The 18876-nt window shown below is 41.5% G+C and overlaps 1 protein-coding gene across 1 annotated transcript; it reads right to left on the bottom strand.

Moving 5' to 3' along the window:
* Nucleotides 1–15904: 15904 nt before the first annotated feature.
* On the bottom strand, nucleotides 15905–16948 carry LRRC30 (leucine rich repeat containing 30). The gene is given in 1 exon segment (XM_005244637.2): nucleotides 15905–16948. A coding segment is annotated over 1 exon segment (1044 nt).
* Nucleotides 16949–18876: the final 1928 nt, after the last annotated feature.

The raw sequence follows: 18876 nt of genomic DNA, 5'->3' as shown, positions 1-18876 counted from the left end.
TTCCAGTTAATATTCATGTGGAGTAAAGATTACATAATACAATCTACAGTTTTTGCATTTATTTTGTTTTGTTTTGCCTGATTTTTCTTTCATGTTCATTCTCCTAGAAAACACACAATTTTTTCTTGAGATTGCTTTCATAGTAAGATTTATTTTCATGCTAAATGCAGCCAGAAACAGACCAAAGGGCAACACTTCTTGCCCAAAGAAGATGAACGTTTCTGTGCTGTAAGGAACAATCCTGCGCTTCTAGGAAAACTGAAGGATTTTCCCTCACTTGACATTGTATCTCCATGAAAGTCACTTTTCTTTTTCTGCTATTCCACCACTTGCACAGGGAGAGGTAAAAAGAGATATGAACAATATACCTACAAAATAGGTATGAACATTCTCAGCCTGTGGGGGAAAGTTTCCTATTTCTCAGACAAATACGAAGTATGTGCCAGCACTCACACCTCATGTTCCTCCCATGATCCAGAGTTAAAAATTCCATGAACCATGTCCAGCTCAAGCAAAGAAATGGGGGTCGCTACCCTCAGGCAAGAGTCCTACCTGCCAGACTCAGGGGTGCAGCAGGTCTCGCTTGCAGCTTTGGTTCAGGCAACAGAAGCTGAGCTGGGGGCTGCAATCCAGACACCCCTCTGTGCCCAGGGTTTCCTGTTAATTGCACCAGGCGGCTCCTGTTCCCCCTGTGGGACACTCAGATCCCTGATCTGAGACACCAATCTCTTTAACCCTCCCCTCCCCCCCCCTCCCAGAAATCATGCCAAATAGTGGGGTGCAGTTTCCACACAGGTGGCCAGGCACCTAAGGGTTACACATTTTGTCACCAAGCCTATGCTTTTTAACAGGACAGAGTGCTGTTTGGGTAAGCACTTGCCAGGATAAACGTAAAGTGGTTGCAATTCCTCAGTTTATATTTTTAATGACTAAATCTCAAATAAGTTTCCAGTTGCCTTGATGATGGCTGAATTTAGTGGAAGCTTTCAGCAGCTTTCAGGATAGGACTGCATTAAAAACCCAGCTCATGCATATGCAGCTAGTGGTAAATAAACAAGTATCTCTCTAATTAAAACACATCTAGGAAAGTCTAAACTAATTTAACATCTAAATGACTGATGATAAAGGGGTAAGGGGGGCCCAGGAATATTAGCCTTTAAAAATATTGTTTGGTGTAAGAATTGTAAAATGAATGGACATAAGCATCAAGGCATCTAGCATGAAAAAGCAAATGAAAAAAATTACTGAGACAAAGTTATGGAAAAAGATAAAAGTCTGTGTGTGTTGCAAGTGGAAAGACACGGCAGAAACGTGCTCAGCTTCCCCAACATGCTATTAACATCTGAGAAAAACACTACTGAAATGTTACAAACTAATTAAATTTGGCATACGAAGGAACCAATGGGAATAAATTATTATGCAAATGCAAGGTTTTCCCTACATAAAGCAACTGCTAGGAATCAGTGCAGTGGTAAGCAAGGAGTGGGATGGATGCGGGGCTGCCCAGGAGGTGATGCTCACACCAGGGCACCCTGGCGCTGCAATGTTGCGCTGGGGTGTGAGTGGACCTGATCACAGAAAATGGGGTAAAATCCCACAGAAGGAGGGAAAGTAGGAACGAAAAATGTACCTGGGACTTCCCACAAAGGGAAAAAAAAGAGACTGATGCAGGACTGCTAAAGCAACAGTGCCATCTGCCGCGTACTCCCCCATGGAAGCAAGCTGATTTTAGCTGTCTCCTGGTCTGCTGCAGTGATGGCAGTAAATCTGAGAGCCCCCATGTAGCACTGAGCTGGGGAGGGCAGGATGAAACCCAGCCTTTCCTCCAACCCAGCCTTTGTACTCAAATGTGTATACAGGCTTCCTGAAAAAAAAACAAAAACCCCAACATTTCTGGACTGTCCTTGTTAAAGACATTGTCCAATAAAAGAAAAAAAAAAACCCCACATTTTCTTTCTCTTGGCATAGCAGGAAACAAGTGCCTAGACTTTTGTGAAGGATCAGTGCACTATAAAGCAGCCCGTCACCAAGACACGCATTGTGATTGTGTAAAGCAGCCAAACAGCTGCTGTCCGGTCTCTTTCCTGTGATGTATTCTCTCACCTTGTCAAAGGGCTTTCTGCTACTCGTGCAAATCTGGGGTTGGTTTCAATCCATATCTTTGTGCACAGTCCTTTTCACAGTGTTCATTACATCTCTGAATGCTTTTATACATTATATTATTTAAAGCAATCATAGCAGAGAAGTTTAATCAATATTATGAATTTTTATAATGACTTTTATCATGTCTCAAAACTAATTTCTAAAGACTGAACCTGACAGAACTCATGAAATACAAGTGTAGCCACTCCATGCACAGTTCTGGTGAATTAAAGTCTGTAATTCACACATCCATGTTCATGCATCTCATAGTTTTAGCCTCTCCTCAAACACCCTTACTTTTTTAAAGAGTTGCCCAAAAACATGTCCAGGACGGAGTAGGAACAGCATTTTTATAAAGTGACTCCCTGTCCTATGACCTCCTTCTGGATGCTCAACTTACTCCTTAAGGGCATTTTGCAGGATGGATAGTCTAACATTGGTAGGACAGGTGGTGTTGCATTTAATAGGTCCCATGAAAATACTTCACCATACTAGGACATCCCTCTTCAAAAATATTTGTAGGGAAAAGGCTATTATTCTTGACATACTCCAGCATCTACTCATTTTCCTCATTAGACCATTTCTCAGGCACCTATTCTTTTTGCACATGTGCTACAAAATCCCTGCTATTCGTCTGCTGTGGGTGTTAAACTTCAGTTTTCTGTTAATTTGCAGGCTTCCAAGCTGTCCTTTATGTCCTGTGCTACTGTTCCCAGACTCATTAACAACGCATGGAGGCGAGACTTTTGGAACTAGACAGTGTGGGATTCTGGGGCAACAGATGCTCTGCAGTAACTCAGAGATGTTCCATATTGCAGACCTGATCTTTGCAATCAAGGGTCTAAATTTGAATTTCAGAAAGGGATAAAACTTGTGATGAAGTGTTTCCTAAGAAGAGAGATGAATTCCAAGAACTGAAGCCAGCTCCTGCATGGGTTCAAAAGATGAATCCCAGTCTCTAGTGGTAACGAATGAATGCACACTCCATCACTAAAGCACCTGAGCACACATAAAGCCTTAGCACATACAGGCTGCACCAAGGGTGTGTTTCTTGTGAATTTATTTCTTTCACTTTTTTGTCTTCTTGGGACTTTATAACATTACTTCAGATTGGAATAGCTATAAGATCTGTAGGCTTCACATTAATTATTAACCTCAGTATCTGACTCCTGCATTTTAAGATCTACAGCTCTGAAAGAGGAGACACTCACTGCTGGCAGTAGTTACCTTGGGAGGGTTGAAATTTGTTATAAATCAAACTAATCTATACTGTCTCCCGCTCAGTAAATTGAACGCTGGGACTTTGTGAGAGTCAACTTAGAGTTGACTGAGACTCCTAATTCACATAGACAAGGGACATTTGCATTGAGATAAGAAAGATCTGTTGATCTGACTCTCATTACAGATCAAACTTAGTCATTCTGGAATTCAATCTACCATATTTAAGTTAGCTAGTGAGACCTTAAAAAAAGGAGAGTGGAGACTTTGTTCTTTAAAGATAGATGCAACAAGATTATCTGATAAAAATAAGAGATACTAATTTTGTGCATGTTTAGCCAACAGATACTTATAATCAAAGAGTGATAACAAGTTCCATTATTTGGTTATGGGGCTCTGCTGGCTGAGGTCCCACAGTGGCAATTTTTGAGAGAGTCCTTTGTACTCATAAGCTTAATCAAAAACAAGACTCAGCTCTGTATTTTCCTTCACAAAGTCAATGGACTAAACTCATCAAAGTCGTAGGGTTAAATTTAGCTCAATGTGTCTTTGTTAAAATGTTTATAGTGAAAATGGTGGTTATTCACAAAATAAGTAACAGAGAGTCTGTAGATGGATTTGTTTCTTTTTTACCTCCCTGAGCGGCTGGAAGGTATCTCCAGAAAGAAACATACGTTGTGTTGTGCGTCTGAAAAAAACTCCCACCCTCCTATCATGTAACCTCTTGGCCACCCATTTCCAAGATGATGAGCATCTTGTGCCATGCTTATTAGATACAGTTAAGAACATTATTAAAAGCTCATAGATGCATGTGACTCTAGCTAGCTCAATAAAACGTAAAGTGATGGACATTCCTGCTGAAGTCAGAAGATCCAGCATTTGCTGCACCTCACACCTACTGATGGAAAGGAGCTGTGCTGCAGGGAAATGAGGAATCTCTGTAACCCCTGTCAGTGACCACCAGCCTGGTCTGAGGCACCTTTGTCACAGCCAATGCCCAGAGGGATCCCATTTGCCTAGAAACAGCTTTCTGCTGCCAGCAGCCCTCTACTTGGGACGAAGGCATCTTACACTGATGATAAGGGAATGAAGCCTGCTGGAGCAACTGGGTCCCAGTGCCACAGGCATGCTCTGTGTTAGAAGCAGACAGCGGGGAACTCCGCAAGGGTTGGGGGGGATGCATTAAGCTGCTAGCAGTATCTCCATGCTCTGGCTAAACCTGTGTGAGCACTGCTCCTGCTACTCCAGCTGCTGATGTGTTTTGTCAGCAATGAGTTAAATCCTTAGCACAGGAAAGGCTGAAGAGGTGAACATTTCTTGATTTCCAGCTTTGCAAACACCTTTGACCAGCATTGCAAAGTATGACAGCCTGAGAGCATATTAATGAGCAGCTACTTCCCAACGGGAACTCTTATATCAGCATTTCTTCTCCCTGTGTTGTTTCCTGCCACTATCCTGAGTGGTGACAGAGGTGCACGAGCAGCTCAAAAAAGACTGCAGCAGCGTAGGTACCTAAAACAGCCAGGAGGGCTTGGGATACAGAAGGAAATATCCTAACCTCTGAATGACAGCTCTCTTTCATCAGCAGATGGGGTTATGAATATAGCATTTACTTTTACACCATTGAATAGAAATGATAACATAATGTGACTGGCAATTCTGCTTTTATTCTGCGGCTGCAAAAGCACATAAACTGAAAGGCCAGGGGAATGATTCTTTTGCAGTTAGCCTTAATTCCTCGGCAGATATGGAAGTATAATGGGAAGCCAGAAATGGACCTCTACAATGCCCTATTTAACCTATGGGAATCTTTTGCTAGCGGAAGAGGTGGGTGCACTCTGTCAGAAATTATATACAGCGCTAATGACATATTAGACAGGAGTTAATAAGCCTTTCAGGGATTCCTAAATGTATTACTTGTTAATTTAGGAGGTACCCTGGGTGCAAATTATGAGGTGGTACTAATTTAGAAGGTATCATGAGTAACTCAGCTTGCTGGAGGGCTGAAATGTAAAACCCATTGTTCAACAGGGAAAACAAAAATGCTCCTTCCATTAAGTCTGTGATCTGTCCTTCACTTGCCATGGGGAACAGCATAATTTAGAAAGCTGCCTTCTAGGATGTTGAACAATCATGCCTCATCAGTGAGATCTCTACATTAAAAATGTGAACATTTTTGCATCACTTGAGGGTTTATTATATCATGCTTAATATTTCATATATTTGACATCAAACTACCATGTAATGACTATAATGTATTAAAATGCCCTTCTAGTCATATTATTTGCCTGCTTTTATGCAATAAGACTCTAACTGCATTTGTTCAGTGGTACTGTACAGTGGTTTGATTTACATTTTGTGGTATCGGGCTGAGAAGGGACTTTAAAACTGATTTGTCATAGTCAGTTCAGATCTATCTCTCAGTTTCTGTGAATCCTGAAACAGGAGGTTCTCCTCAGTGGCCAAAGATTTTTTGATTTCTTCTCTTAAATGCAAAACTGATGCAGCACCACCCTCTATGGAGCTGGATGCACCTTCAGGCATCCAGTAGTAAGCAATAACATTATTTTCAGCCCTGATTGATTCCTTCCAGAACTAGTGGATAAATTATACTATTATGCCGTTACCATATCTTATACCATAATGCCCTGTATACCCAGGTCCAAGCACTCTTCACTTCTGCACGCCTATGGTTCTCACTGTACTCAGTGGTAGGTGAGGCTTGTAGCAGCGGTTCCCTTGGTCCTGCTTTGCTGGGGTGAGTATCCCATGTAGGAAGAGCCCCCCCTAAAAACAATCACCTGACAGTTAAGGCAGGGCAGTGCTGAGCTTCACACCACACATGCACATCAGCTAGGTCAATCCAAATCAGGCAAGCAAATCTGTGCTTCTTTACTGGATCCTGTTGTCTTCCCCTTCTTTATCCTACCTTTTTTCCTCCTGTCTTGAAGTTAAAGTGAGTACCTCTCTGTGAACAGCGTAATTGTTACCGCTTTCTGTAATTGCGGCTATGCATCGTTGCTCCAACCTCAGATTGCAGCTTCCCTTTTAAAAGGCTGATACGAAGAATAGGAGTGTATTACACACAGGTGAAAGGGGGCGAGGCAAGCATATTTTTACAGCAGAAATGGAGAAGTAGACATAAATCTCACTGTCTACAGCACTTGGCGAAATCTGGGGCTAGACAAGAGAATTTATTCCTGCTTTTTTATGCTTCTAAATCATTCTGTAGCACTATGACAACCAGGGGGACAAAAATTCCACACTTCCAAAATGCAGGTAACAGAGGAAATGAATTTATGTAGAGCTTCACTAGGAAGAGGAGGGGACCTCTGGAGAATAAGGCCGGCAAGACAGGACTTCTAGTTTGTTCACAGTTGTGCATATATTCTTTCCTGTGTCTATAACATTTGCAATACCTCTTCAGTAGCTGGTTACATAAATGTCCATCTTGAATTGTATTGGAGACCGAAGATTTATGAGCTACAGGGGCACAGGAAAATGCCACAAAGTGCAAAGTATATTCTGCTCTTCAGGGTAGTTACTGCTTCCTGAAGTTTGTTCACCATTTTTCACTTATTCTAGTGTTTTGTCTCTCTCTCTCCTCTCTCTCTCATCCCCCTGTGTAGTTGATGAAGACAGACCTCTGCTAATGATTAACATGTTTTGGAAGGCAAATTCAGAAAAGGAGGGTTGAACTGACATCAGTCAAGCAGTCAATTTTAATTAAAAATGTCGAAACTCATTAATAAGAAACAAAGAGGCAAAACAAAGAAAGGAAGGAGAGTGGGTAGCAATAGAAAAGAGAGAACATTTTAAAGCAAGGAGGAAGGACAAATGAAAAGAAAAAGGCTAAGAATTAATGGGAAAATACAGATAGCTAGTATAGAAGAAACTGGACATCAGCTGTCCTAGCTTCTTCCTGAAGTGACTAGATGTCTAGCAGTTGCCTCTAAAGTGGCAATTCTTTCCCCATTGTGCCCCTTATATTTATTATTTATCTGATATTTTGAAATATACTGTTACTAGTATGAACTGCAGCAAGGCAAATATGAGGCATTTCTGCAGTGTTTTTTGTTGAATACGCACACAAGCCTAGGTCCTGCTCCAAATAGCCAAATGTTGGTTTGGCCAGTAAAAGAGGGAAATCCCAGTTTGGTCACTCATCACCCTGGCAACAGTGGCAAGAGAAAAGTGACGCTTACCTTTATCCAAATCTAGACTATGCTAAATTGATGTAAATGTGAAAATGACTTACTGAGAAGAGCTATTAGCTTCATGGATAAGTCTTGAAATGTCACTGCTTTGCAGCATATTAGCCTAGCTAAAGAATATTAAATAGCCTCTCTAAGGGACACCTGATACACCAGAAAGAATCTGGAGTCTCTGGCGAATTTCCACATCCTCCCCTAAGGCTAGTCCTTATGATGATTTGGACATGCTGGATGAATTTTCTCACCCATGCACTCTAATGCATGCCAGTCCAAGGAAGATGAAACATGTTAACTGTTGTAAATTCATAACTTCGAGCCAAATGAGAAATAAATAGAATCTATCCCTGATATGGGCTTTGAAAAATTCATGTGCTTTCTGTTCTCCCAGCCCTGGGGAAATCATTTAGACCAGCACAACCTCTGGTCCTCCAAGCAGGACTGGAAAATGTAGTACCTGAAATCTGTGAGACACTGGCTTTATGTTTTCATGTAGTGTGAGTAAAGGCTATTAAAACTCGTAGTAAAGACTGTTAGTTTAACTTATCCAAATAAAATACAGAGATTGACAGGGTAGGTTAAAACATATACATCAGCTTTTGACAAACAACCAACTACTAAAGTTCTTCTGAAGTTAAGTTTTGAAGCAGCTGTGTTTCACCCCGTCTCTAGGAGTAGCCCAGACAATTGGGTGTGAAAATTCTCTAAACTTTTCCACCTGAGCCTTCCACAAACATCCAGGCCAAAGTGAACTCCCGAAGTACTCATCTTGGTGTCAGCTCTTAGATCAGGGGTCCTCAAACTTTTTAACCAGGGGGCCGGCGCGCGGATGAAGTGGCAGGCAGTCATCTGCGGCTGCTTGGTTTCCCCCCCCCCAGCCCCCGGGGGGGGGGGGGGGGGCGGCAGGGGGTTCTGTAAATACTGGGGGCCGGATTGAGGACCCTGGGGGGGCTGTATCTGGCCCGTGGGCTGTAGTTTGAGGACCCCTGAATTAGACAGATCAGGCTGTGTAGAATTATTTTCTTCTTTGATGGGCTAAAGAATGCATTTCAAATAGTTCATTGCAAGAGCTACTAAACCTTTAGTGACAGAAAATGAATGTATCTGTTTGCATGATAATTGATCAATAAAAACCCCAACCAAATTCTAATTCTTCCATGTTTTAAATCCCCATATTGCCTAATAGAAGTCCCAATGAACTTTGTGATATCTAACACACAAAAAAACACCCAGAAAAAACCAATGTACAAGAAATTCAAAAGCAATGTAATTTACCACCATGTGTTTTAAGTCCTGCTTTGCTGCTAAATTACCAGCATTTTATTTGTGGTGGAATATGCTACTTTTCAGTCAGCTCACATGTATTCCTCAGGTACTACATTGCAAAGCATTGTAAAAACCTCCCAAATACCTCCAAACATACACACACAAAAATGCGCGCACACACATGCTCAGAGGGAGCTTTTTAAACTAATTGAATTCAAGGTTGGTATCCTTGTAACTTCATTTGTATGTGGACAGAACACACAAACATCGTACTACAATCTATTCTTTACAGTGTTATTTTCCAACTGGAGAGAGAAGGTAAGTGTGCTGAAAGATATACAGGACCCTTGTGCACAGAAATGGCTGTGGAAAGGCATTATCTTAACGAAGTCACACTCGATTGAAAGAATTTCCCAAAGTGAAGGTTTTATTCTTCCGGATTTTTCAGCTGTCCCAGCAATGCCCTTCACAGGGCATTATATTACTCTGCACCAGAGATACTTGTCTGCTTACACAGGCAAACAATTTAGGAAGCACTAACAGCCTCTGTTGTTCCCTGTAGGGAAAATATGTATATATGTACCTAGAGAGACTTCCATTACATTCTTAAAAACTAAAAAGACAGAGAAAAAGCAAGGAAAATGTAATTAAAATAACTTTGTTTTCTAGATGGAAGTGTTTTTTTACTGTATCGGTTTGCTGTTATTCACCTGGTAATTTCTTGTAACTAACTTTGGAATGCCATTTCAGAGGCTTCTTTTAAATGTCCTGCTTACCCCTGTTTTAGGCTGGAGCATTTTAGTAACTAGGGAGAAAGGATTTTCTGCCATTGAAAGCATTTGGCACAGGACATTGTAGATGTGTTGGTGTTTCTCTGATTATCTTCCAACCTTTCTCAGAAAGTCTGAATGTTATAGCACATTGAGAGACAGTGCTTCATGTCCTGTGCACACATGCTGCAGAGGCAAGGCCAGGTGAGGGAGGGTATTTGTACCCTACAGCTTCACTGACCTTGCTTCAGATGCCTAAATTAGCCTGCTCGTGTCCTGGGGCTCCCTCTGACCATTGAGGAGAGACCCTGGGACAACATGGAGAATGTCAGCAACACTCCTTTCCCATTGCCATCCAAGAGCAATGCATCCATCTCTTTATTAACAGTGTAAACAGTGTCTGGAGACTAACCACTGTCTGAAAGAGACAGGTGCATAAAGTTGGTGTCATGAGCACAGCACCTGTTTTGGATAGGTTACCCGCCTCATGACTGGTGGCCATGGAGCCTGCCAGCCTCCCCCATCCTGCCCTCCTGGCATGGTGGGTGAGAGATCCGACCCTCGGTACATTTTCACACCCACCCACACCTGGCAACACTGGCTATGCAGGAGGGGAAAAGCAATTTGTTGCTTCTGTGAATATGCCCGTGACGCAAAGGCTGGAGAACAGGAAGAAAACAGAGCAACATACATTTTCCTCAAGGAGTTGTATCAAAACAGAAACAAGAATTCTTATTTTTTTTTCATGTCTGGGAAGTGGAAATTAAAAGCAGGCTATCCATCAATGAATTTATGGTATCTGAAACTCCTCTGAGCCCTAGGAAAACATAAAGCTCTGCCCTTTGGTCTTCTTTTCAGTCCGGCTGGGTAAGCTCACTTTATGAGGCAGCATAATTTGCAGTGACCTTTCCTGAAGCTGCTGCTACACTTCCTGCTTCACTGGAAACCACCGTTTTAGCCATGCATGACGTGACCCCACATACGTTGCAATATAAATTTCAAGCTTTGTCGCTAAACCCTGCAAAGTAATATGTCAAGGTCGGTGGCTGTACCAGTGCGGGATGCTGTCAGTGCTGCTGGGCTGCAGGAGGCAGTGCTGTGGGGAGGTTTCTGAGGGCTGGGTGGCCCTTGTTGCACCACAGGTGAATGCACGGAATCAGTGGGGGCGGAGGATGAAAGACGAATTTAAAACTAATAATGTCAGTAGTAAGCTTTTCTCTGGATTTCTGAGAGGAAGAAAAAAACATTTATTGTGTAATTTGCACTTTAAAAAAATCTTTACACAAATTTGATTTCCTCTTGGGATATTCAATATGTTCAGGTAACCTAATACATTTCTAAGGAGAGCTGTTTCAATGTCTCTTTCTTCATCTTTTGTAATTATTATTCTGCATTTTACTTGTATAGAGGAAGAATTATGCAATTTTATAAAAGGATTTTCAGATTTATTCCACATGTGAATATTAAAGTATACCTCTGTCCCAGTACATCTAAAGCCTCATACCCATTTAAACATCTACTGAGTTTTTAAAGCTTAGTTTTGCCATATATAAAATATATATCCTCATATAAATGCAGGCTCTTTACAGTCAGTGTAAGTTTTTCTTTGGCTGTAACAGTTTCAGGATTTCAGCTCTCACATTTGTGGACTGCAGAAGCACATGTGACTTAATATGCATAATTTATTAATATTTTAGAAATTATTATATATTGCTATTTGTATATAATTATTTTCATACATATTAGTTATACTTAATAACACTGTGCAAGGCAGTCTGAAACACTCCTTGAATCATTGAAGAACTGCCATTTGAAGGCTCTGCAGCAAATTTACCCTTGAAATTTGGTGAAACCACGCTGAATAGATGATTAGTTCGTTTTCTTGGTTTTCTTTCTTTATCTCTCTCTATTTACCTTTATGTCTCATGTAGTGAAGATCTTTGAGGCTTCTTTTTTTCTTTGATTAAGGAAACAAGCTGAAGTATCAATGATTTTTCTACTTGTGGAAATTGTATGCTGTGATGTTTTTTCAAGTAATGTGCTGGCCTAACAAGGTAAAGAATGTGTTCAAATCTCTCCAGAATCAGCACAATACTTTTTAGATGCATCCTCCTTCAAATAAATGATGACTGCAAAGTTCTTAAAAATACTAACTGAAAAATTTGGTTTCCTGAAGCTGCAGCATAGTAATAGGAAATTAATTAATTTATATCCTAAAAAGCTTAAATTGCAGAATGCATATTCTTTTGGTAAAAATGCCTAGAAACTGTTCTTGAGTTTGACGAAAAAAGAGGGATTTTGATGAAAATGAAGAAAAGTGTTGAGAAAATATCGGCAAATTGGAAAAAGGTGCTAACATATTCTTCAACCAGAATAATAATCATCAAATCTTTATTCTGAATTTTAAGAGCTTTCAGGTGGAATATGAAAAATTATGCTTTGAAATGCCACCCTGGTGCATCTTGCAAATGGGTCTTTGTAGGTGCTTCGTTCATGTAACGGGTTGGCGATCCTGGCCAGACTACATGTCCATGGGTGCCCCATGGGGCTGGTGGGACATTGCAATGGACTTTGGGAAGTCACCAGTCACAAGTGACATGAGGAACTTTGCCCGTGTTTGGCAGGTTTGGCCCATGGCCCTGGAGAAGTGGGTGCAACACATTTCAGCTTTAACTGCCAGTGAGGTGGTACAGCAACACTTCAGGTTAAAACATTTTCCTTGCAGTCAAAGGTTAAGTGGATGACTTTGGTTAGATCAGGTGCCCGAAACCTTCCAGTTTTCAAAGGCTTTGCTTGTTGACTAGTCTTCAAACTTTTCATAGAATGCAGCTTTCTTTTTGATTTAAGATAAAAATAAATGGAATCTGTACCACCATTGTACACCAAAATGTACCACCAGTGTATTTGGTTATAGCTGGGGAAAAATTTGTATAGCTCTGTTGTATATTACATTTATCCCAGCCTTTTGACACCTGACTATGTTCTTTCTACTTTGTTCATGTGCTTTGTCTTTCGTTTCATCCACATCAAGAATTTTTCTAAGCTCTTTGAAGGCTTCTCTGAGCAATAGCCATGCAAAAGTCACCCTGCCAAGAGAGTATTCTTTTTCACAAGTGGATACCACTTTTGCCATTCCTTTGAATAACACCTCCACCAATAACAACAAAAATAATAGATGCATCAGAAGTTGTGCTGCTGTGAGGCTTAGGCTTAGGGTGAGAAAACTTCAGTGAGTACTAGAAATAAGTATAACATTCTGCGTATAATTCTCTGAAAGATTATATGTCAAAATTGTATAATTTAATATACACAAAGAAATGGTTCTGTTGTCATATGGGATAAGACTACAGTCCCTGCAGCGTTTCAGATCCTTTTTTCCCTGTCACCTGTAGAGCTAATATCAGATGACAATGCTGACATCCACCAGTTCTTTGCCAATGCCCTGCTCAAAACTGTGGCCAGTATGTGACATGATGCTTTCAGTCTCCCTCCTGCACCTCTCACTTGCTTTCTCTGTCTTGCTCCTTCTCAGATGCAAATACATATATCTACATTTGCCTCTCATGCATATTTCTATACATTAACAGTGACATACAGTCTTTTCTTTTCACAGGAAGAATTCAGAACATTACCTTTAATGATGTGAGATAATTTTCTATATCTCTGAGAAAGATATTTATAAGGGTCTTGATTGAGGAATGAAAGGAAGACTAAAGCAGTTCAGTAGAAATTACCTTCTTAATGGTAATATCTAAATTATACATTAAAGTACCATTTATTCAATGAATTTTATTATTCTGTTTGAAAAGGCAGAGACTTTTATGTGTTTCATATGCTTACAAAGGTTTATTAGCTTGAGTAAAAGGTTATTATTCAATTGAATAATTGAATTTTAAATTATTGGTATTGCACTTCATATTATAACCACTTTTCCAGATGCATTTGATTATGTCAAATTTGCCTTTTAATCCCCTGTCTAGAGACCATTTTCTTGAATCATGCACTGTTTCTCACCCTCTGTAGTGGTATCCTAATGAACACACACAGTCCAGTCTCACATCTTCCATGTAAATTACTGTGCATACCTCTTCTAGTCAGATCACATTGGAGGCTATCCGGTGTCATATAATCCTGGATACTGCTATGTGGAAAATCTTTTCAGGTGATTAATGCCATAGGCATCCAATTTTCCTGCAAAGCACTATTGCGGGACTGCAGTGAATGCCAGACTTAGGGATATGAAATGGACATTTAGAAAAGTTAACAATCTGTGCCTAAACCCCTCCAAGAATTATCTGTTGGTAGTTCCATAAATAATTACAACTTTATTTCTTGTTGTTAATTGAATCACATATTGATTTATTAGATGTATTGTTCATTAAAAATGTGGAACTTTGCTATAAATCTCTTTGTACAGATGAAATAAATACATGTAAAGCTGCACATAAAATATCCTCGCATTTGAAATCCATATTATGTAAAATGTCACAAAATAACTGTGCTTTGGTGCTTGTTTACTTGCTTTGTTTGTTTGCTTGCTTGTTTAATGCTCAAGCAAATGTGCCCTTCAAAAAGGTTTCTCATTTTCTAGAAACATAAGATTTGTCCTTGACGGCTCACTTGGAAACTGCGATTCCTGGATGGAACACTGAAAGTCTTGATTAAGATAACAAACAATACACTAAACAATCCACATAATAAAATATCAGGGTAGGCAGCCCTGGAGTGGAATATTCTGCGAGCACCAGTTCTTCATTGCTACATTCAGTGCTGCACTGATGACGTTAGCGTGGCCAAAGGTGCTGTGTTTTCTTGCATGTACCTATGAATTACATAATTGTCTGCTGTTACCGAATTGTTTCTACCTCTGCTGAAGAGATTTTCCCTCAGCCAGGGGTTGTCCATTAACTTCATTAGAAGCAGAATCAGCCTTCCATAATTTCGAGCAAATTATGTTTTAGAAAGTAATCATTGATTCCTGAGATTTGACATAGGATAGGAAGCACTTTAAAAGTGTCTTTGAACACTCTTAATTAGCTAAAGAATTACAGGCTCATTCCTCTTTTACGCTGCCATTACAAGCATTTATCTCAACCGATTTCAACAGTCTTGCTTCTGTCTTACATGGCGTGAGGGAGCAAAAAAACCCCAGGTTGCATAAATTGTTAACGACTCTTTCATACTGCCTCTTTATTACCAGATAAAACTTTGATGAAGGACATTCACAGAAGATCAATGTGAGAAACCACATCAGACCTGACTTTTATGCTATTGGCTGATACTGGAAATCATGGAAGTATTTGTTTTTGGAGCTCTTAAGCCAATGATTGGTTTGATGCTGTTTTTTGTGAAAAAAAAAAAAAAAAAAAAAAATTCACCTTTAGGAGATGTACTGCCTCCTAAGTAGTTACTCCAGCTCCAATTGCAGGGATGTGGGAAAGTGAGTGGAGTGCAGCTGTTCATGTAGTAACCAGCAACTTCACCTGACAGCCTTCATTTGAGGGAATAAGGACCCACATTCCTTTCTCTGCTTCATGTGGATGGTGCTCCTGGCTGATGTGACCACACCACTGCCAGCATCATAGAGAGCTCCACGGAAAGGACTGTGTGACTCAGGAGGGGAACCAGGGGCTTTGGGGGAGTTTGGGGTCTTCTCCCAAAGAACTGGGAAATCATCTCATCAACAGCAGTCTTTACCTGTAATTTATAGAGGCCAGTGCACAGGTGTGGGGTAAACAACAAACGGTATTGAACTGGCAGTAATATACTGTCTGTGAGCTAATATAGCTCAGGATATATTTACTGCTGAAAGTAAATTAAACATTTTCCTTGTGATTCACTTAGATAGCAGTGTTTGTTTATGTAGTGGTTTATCTGTGTATGAAGAAGTGAGCAGGAGTTAAAATGCAACTGCGATCACATACAGTAAAACCAATTAATATTAATATTCCTCCAACCTAATAGCTGGCAAATACACATTTCTGGACTTCTAGCCTCTGTCTTAATTTATTTCTGTCAAACAAAGAGCAAACATTTTATCTCAAGTTTGTTGTGGTTTTTTTTTCCTAAAAAATCCCAAGCATACCAACACTGAAAGTTACAGAGGTGGCTATTTTTAGAAAGTTTACTCTTCACACACTTAATCAAGACCATCATACTTGCTTTCCTCCAGCTGTTACTAAAGCCATCCACAGTCTTCAAAACCCAGGCGTTACGCTGCGGAAATGCCTGTGCAGGAAAAGTGCTCCAATGTGACTGAGTCTTGATGACAGGCTTAATCCCAAGCCCAGCGGAAACTCAGTTGTGCTCCTTTTTCTCCCTGAGGTAGTTGAAAAGAACATCCAGCCCACCTTCGATGACCTCGGGCAGCGGCCGGGACAGGGGGTTGTGGGCAATGTGTAGGCCTTTGTCCATCGGGTTCCATGCAATGCGCGGCAGCCGGCGCAGCAGGTAGAGGTCATCTGGGAGAGTCTGTATGGCGTTGTAATCAAGGTTGAGTAACTCCAGAGCAGTAATGAAGCAGAGGGACCGTGGCAGGGTGCGTATGTTGTTATTCTCTACTATAAAGATTTGAAGATTGACCAGATACTGAACAGTCTCTGCAATGCTTTCAAGCCTGTTCGACCCTAGGTGCAAGAAATCTAAGCTCCTCAGTGCGAAAATGCAAAGGGGAATTTGCACAAAGCGGTTGTTACTGAGGTTCAGTTTCCTCAAACTTGTCAGGTCGGTGAAGCTCAAAGGCAGTTGCGAGATGCAGTTGTGCGAGAGGCTCAAAACCTCCAGCTTCCTGCACAAGCTGAGCTCTGCTGGCACTTCTGTCAGGCAATTCATATTGACAAACAAGACCTTCAGGTTCCTCAGCAGCCCAATCTCTTTAGGCAGACATTTGAGGCAGTTGCCACCCAAATTCAGCACTACCAGCCTGTCCAGTTTCCCCAGTGAAGGAGGAATCACCACCAGCTGGTTGCGTGAAAGGTTCAGTTTCTGCACCTCAGGCAGTCCCCATAAGAAGTCAGGCGTGCTGGTCATCCCTTTCATTATGAGGCTCAAGCTGACATAACGCAATCCCCGTTTCAGAAGTGACTTGGGCTCTTTCCCTGAGAGAAGAGCATCTTCCCATGCAGGCAGCTTTGGACCTTTCCTCAGAAAAAGCATGCTCCTTTGCCCCTCGTTCTTTGAGTGCTCAGTTCCCATAACACCCTGGATCTCTCCTGAGAGATGAAGTGAGGTTTTCTTCCCTTCCAAGTGCTACACCAACATGCAAATGCCAACAGAGGATGACAGCTTGCCGGAGGTGGGAAAGTCAAAGCAAGGAGACAAGGAGGAGCCTGTGAAGTGCATCTCAGTCCACCAGGGCTGTTTCCATAGCCGCTGAGGGAAAGTTTCACTTTGGGGGGCTTATGTTCATCTTGGTGCACAGTCTGTAATGAAATACTTGCTCCCAACTTGTGAGCAAACCTGTTCAATTCAAACTGAATGCCACAAGGCAGCTGTCACTGTCATTTGGCCTGGGCTTTATTGGACAGATATGTATCTTCACTGCAAAAAGGTCACAAGGATGCTGTATATAACTTCACCATGTCAGCTTTCTTGGCTATCTGATACATACCGTGGCTGCAGGACAATTAATGAGAGACTTCAAAAAGAAACAAGCAAGCTATAGAAGAAAACAAGCAAACAAAGGAGCCATCATTTCAATTCAGATTTCAGGGACATTTTCACAATTGGTTTTATGTTGATGCTCCTGATTTCACTGGAGTAGTTACCAGTCCATCAGAAGAATGTGCATGCTGCAAAATGCTGGTAAAGACTTTTCATGTGAGTCCTTGTTTTCTGTTTAATTAAAAAAAAAAAAAAAAGTTAATACTCATAGAAATTGTTAGCTTTTATATCCCCCTTTGTGGCAAGGATAGGCCTCTTTCTTTACAGAAAGAATACCACTTTTACTGCAGCCTTGACATTTTCCAGTGGCATCTGCACCCACTTGGATGATTGCTTGCTACCCACATCATCAAGTGTGAGCAGTCAAGTCATACTGCGCAGTTCTGCCCAAATTACTCTGTCCTAAATGTCCTGTGCTACTTCCACACCTATTAGCAAGATTTTGGGGGTCTGGTTCTTTTTTGCTGCAGAAAATGTAGCCACTTGATGTCCCTTTCCCCATGAACTTTCCTGTCTTTCTGGGCTATTCCGAGGTACAGGGGGACTAGCAGTCAAACAGCTCAAACTATAATTGACATTTAGCTCCGGGATAGAGAGACTGATGGGAAAGGAAGGAAGCAGTGAGGTATAATAATACCCGACAACAGCTGAAGCTAGCTCTGCTCATGAAAGGAAATGGTACTGCTACAGGAATACGCAGTGAGTTTAAACTCAAAGGGACCCTGCAAAGGATACGCAAAATCTTCAGGCACCTTTTAAACTAGGTGAAAATTGCAGCAAATAGGACAAGAATTTCAGGGCTTTTTCTCTTCAGTGGATCTGTGGTGATGGAGATGTTTTGCTGCTGCCTGAGAGATTTGGTGATGGCTGTACCCTCCCCACCACCTCACATCAAGTGAGCCTCGCCTTAAAACCCCACATTAGCTCAGATGTTAAAGGACTATGCATGAAGCTGCAGCTGGGTGTTAGGGCATTCCAGCAACCTCTTTGGAGTCAATCCCCACAGTCCCTTCTTACTGCCAGGCACAACAGCCTCTTTTCAGTTTTGGGTCCCTCATAGAGCTGCACCTGTTTGGGAGGAGAGGGGAGAGAGGTGGCATCCATGTGGCTGTGTTTGGCAAGAAGAGTCCACAACAGGAGAGCCAGGATCACAGTGAGAAACATGAAATGGTGGCAAGCTAAGTGAGCCATGCAATTAAAATGCATTGTGCAAACAGCCTTAACAGGGCTGCATGGCATAAAAAAACCTCATCCTGAGGCTGAAATATTGCATTCCCTGGAGTGCCTGAATGAGTCTGAAAAGGACTGAGGCCAGTTGAAGCTATTTGGTTAGAGTGGGTTGGCAGCCTGAGAGAGAGTCCCAGATCCCTTCCTCACAAGCACTGTCCGCCAACATGTGTCAGTTTACAAACAAACATACCAAATCCCATTGCGGCCATAAGCTCTAACCCCGTGTTCTTGTTAACCGTCATCCAAACGCACCTCCCCCCCCCGAGTGGCAGGGACAATCCTGCTGCTGCAGGCAGAGATACTGCTCAGTGGGGCAGAGGGAACCCAATGGCAGGCCAAGTTCGGGCCAGATTTGGCCTTGCATGACACAGGGACCT

The sequence above is a fragment of the Falco peregrinus genome, chromosome 3 (genome assembly GCF_023634155.1).
Source record: "Falco peregrinus isolate bFalPer1 chromosome 3, bFalPer1.pri, whole genome shotgun sequence".
NCBI classification, from domain to species: Eukaryota; Metazoa; Chordata; class Aves; order Falconiformes; family Falconidae; genus Falco; species Falco peregrinus.
The sequence above is the reverse complement of the archived record's forward strand: the minus strand, read 5'-3'. Positions and strand labels throughout refer to the sequence as shown.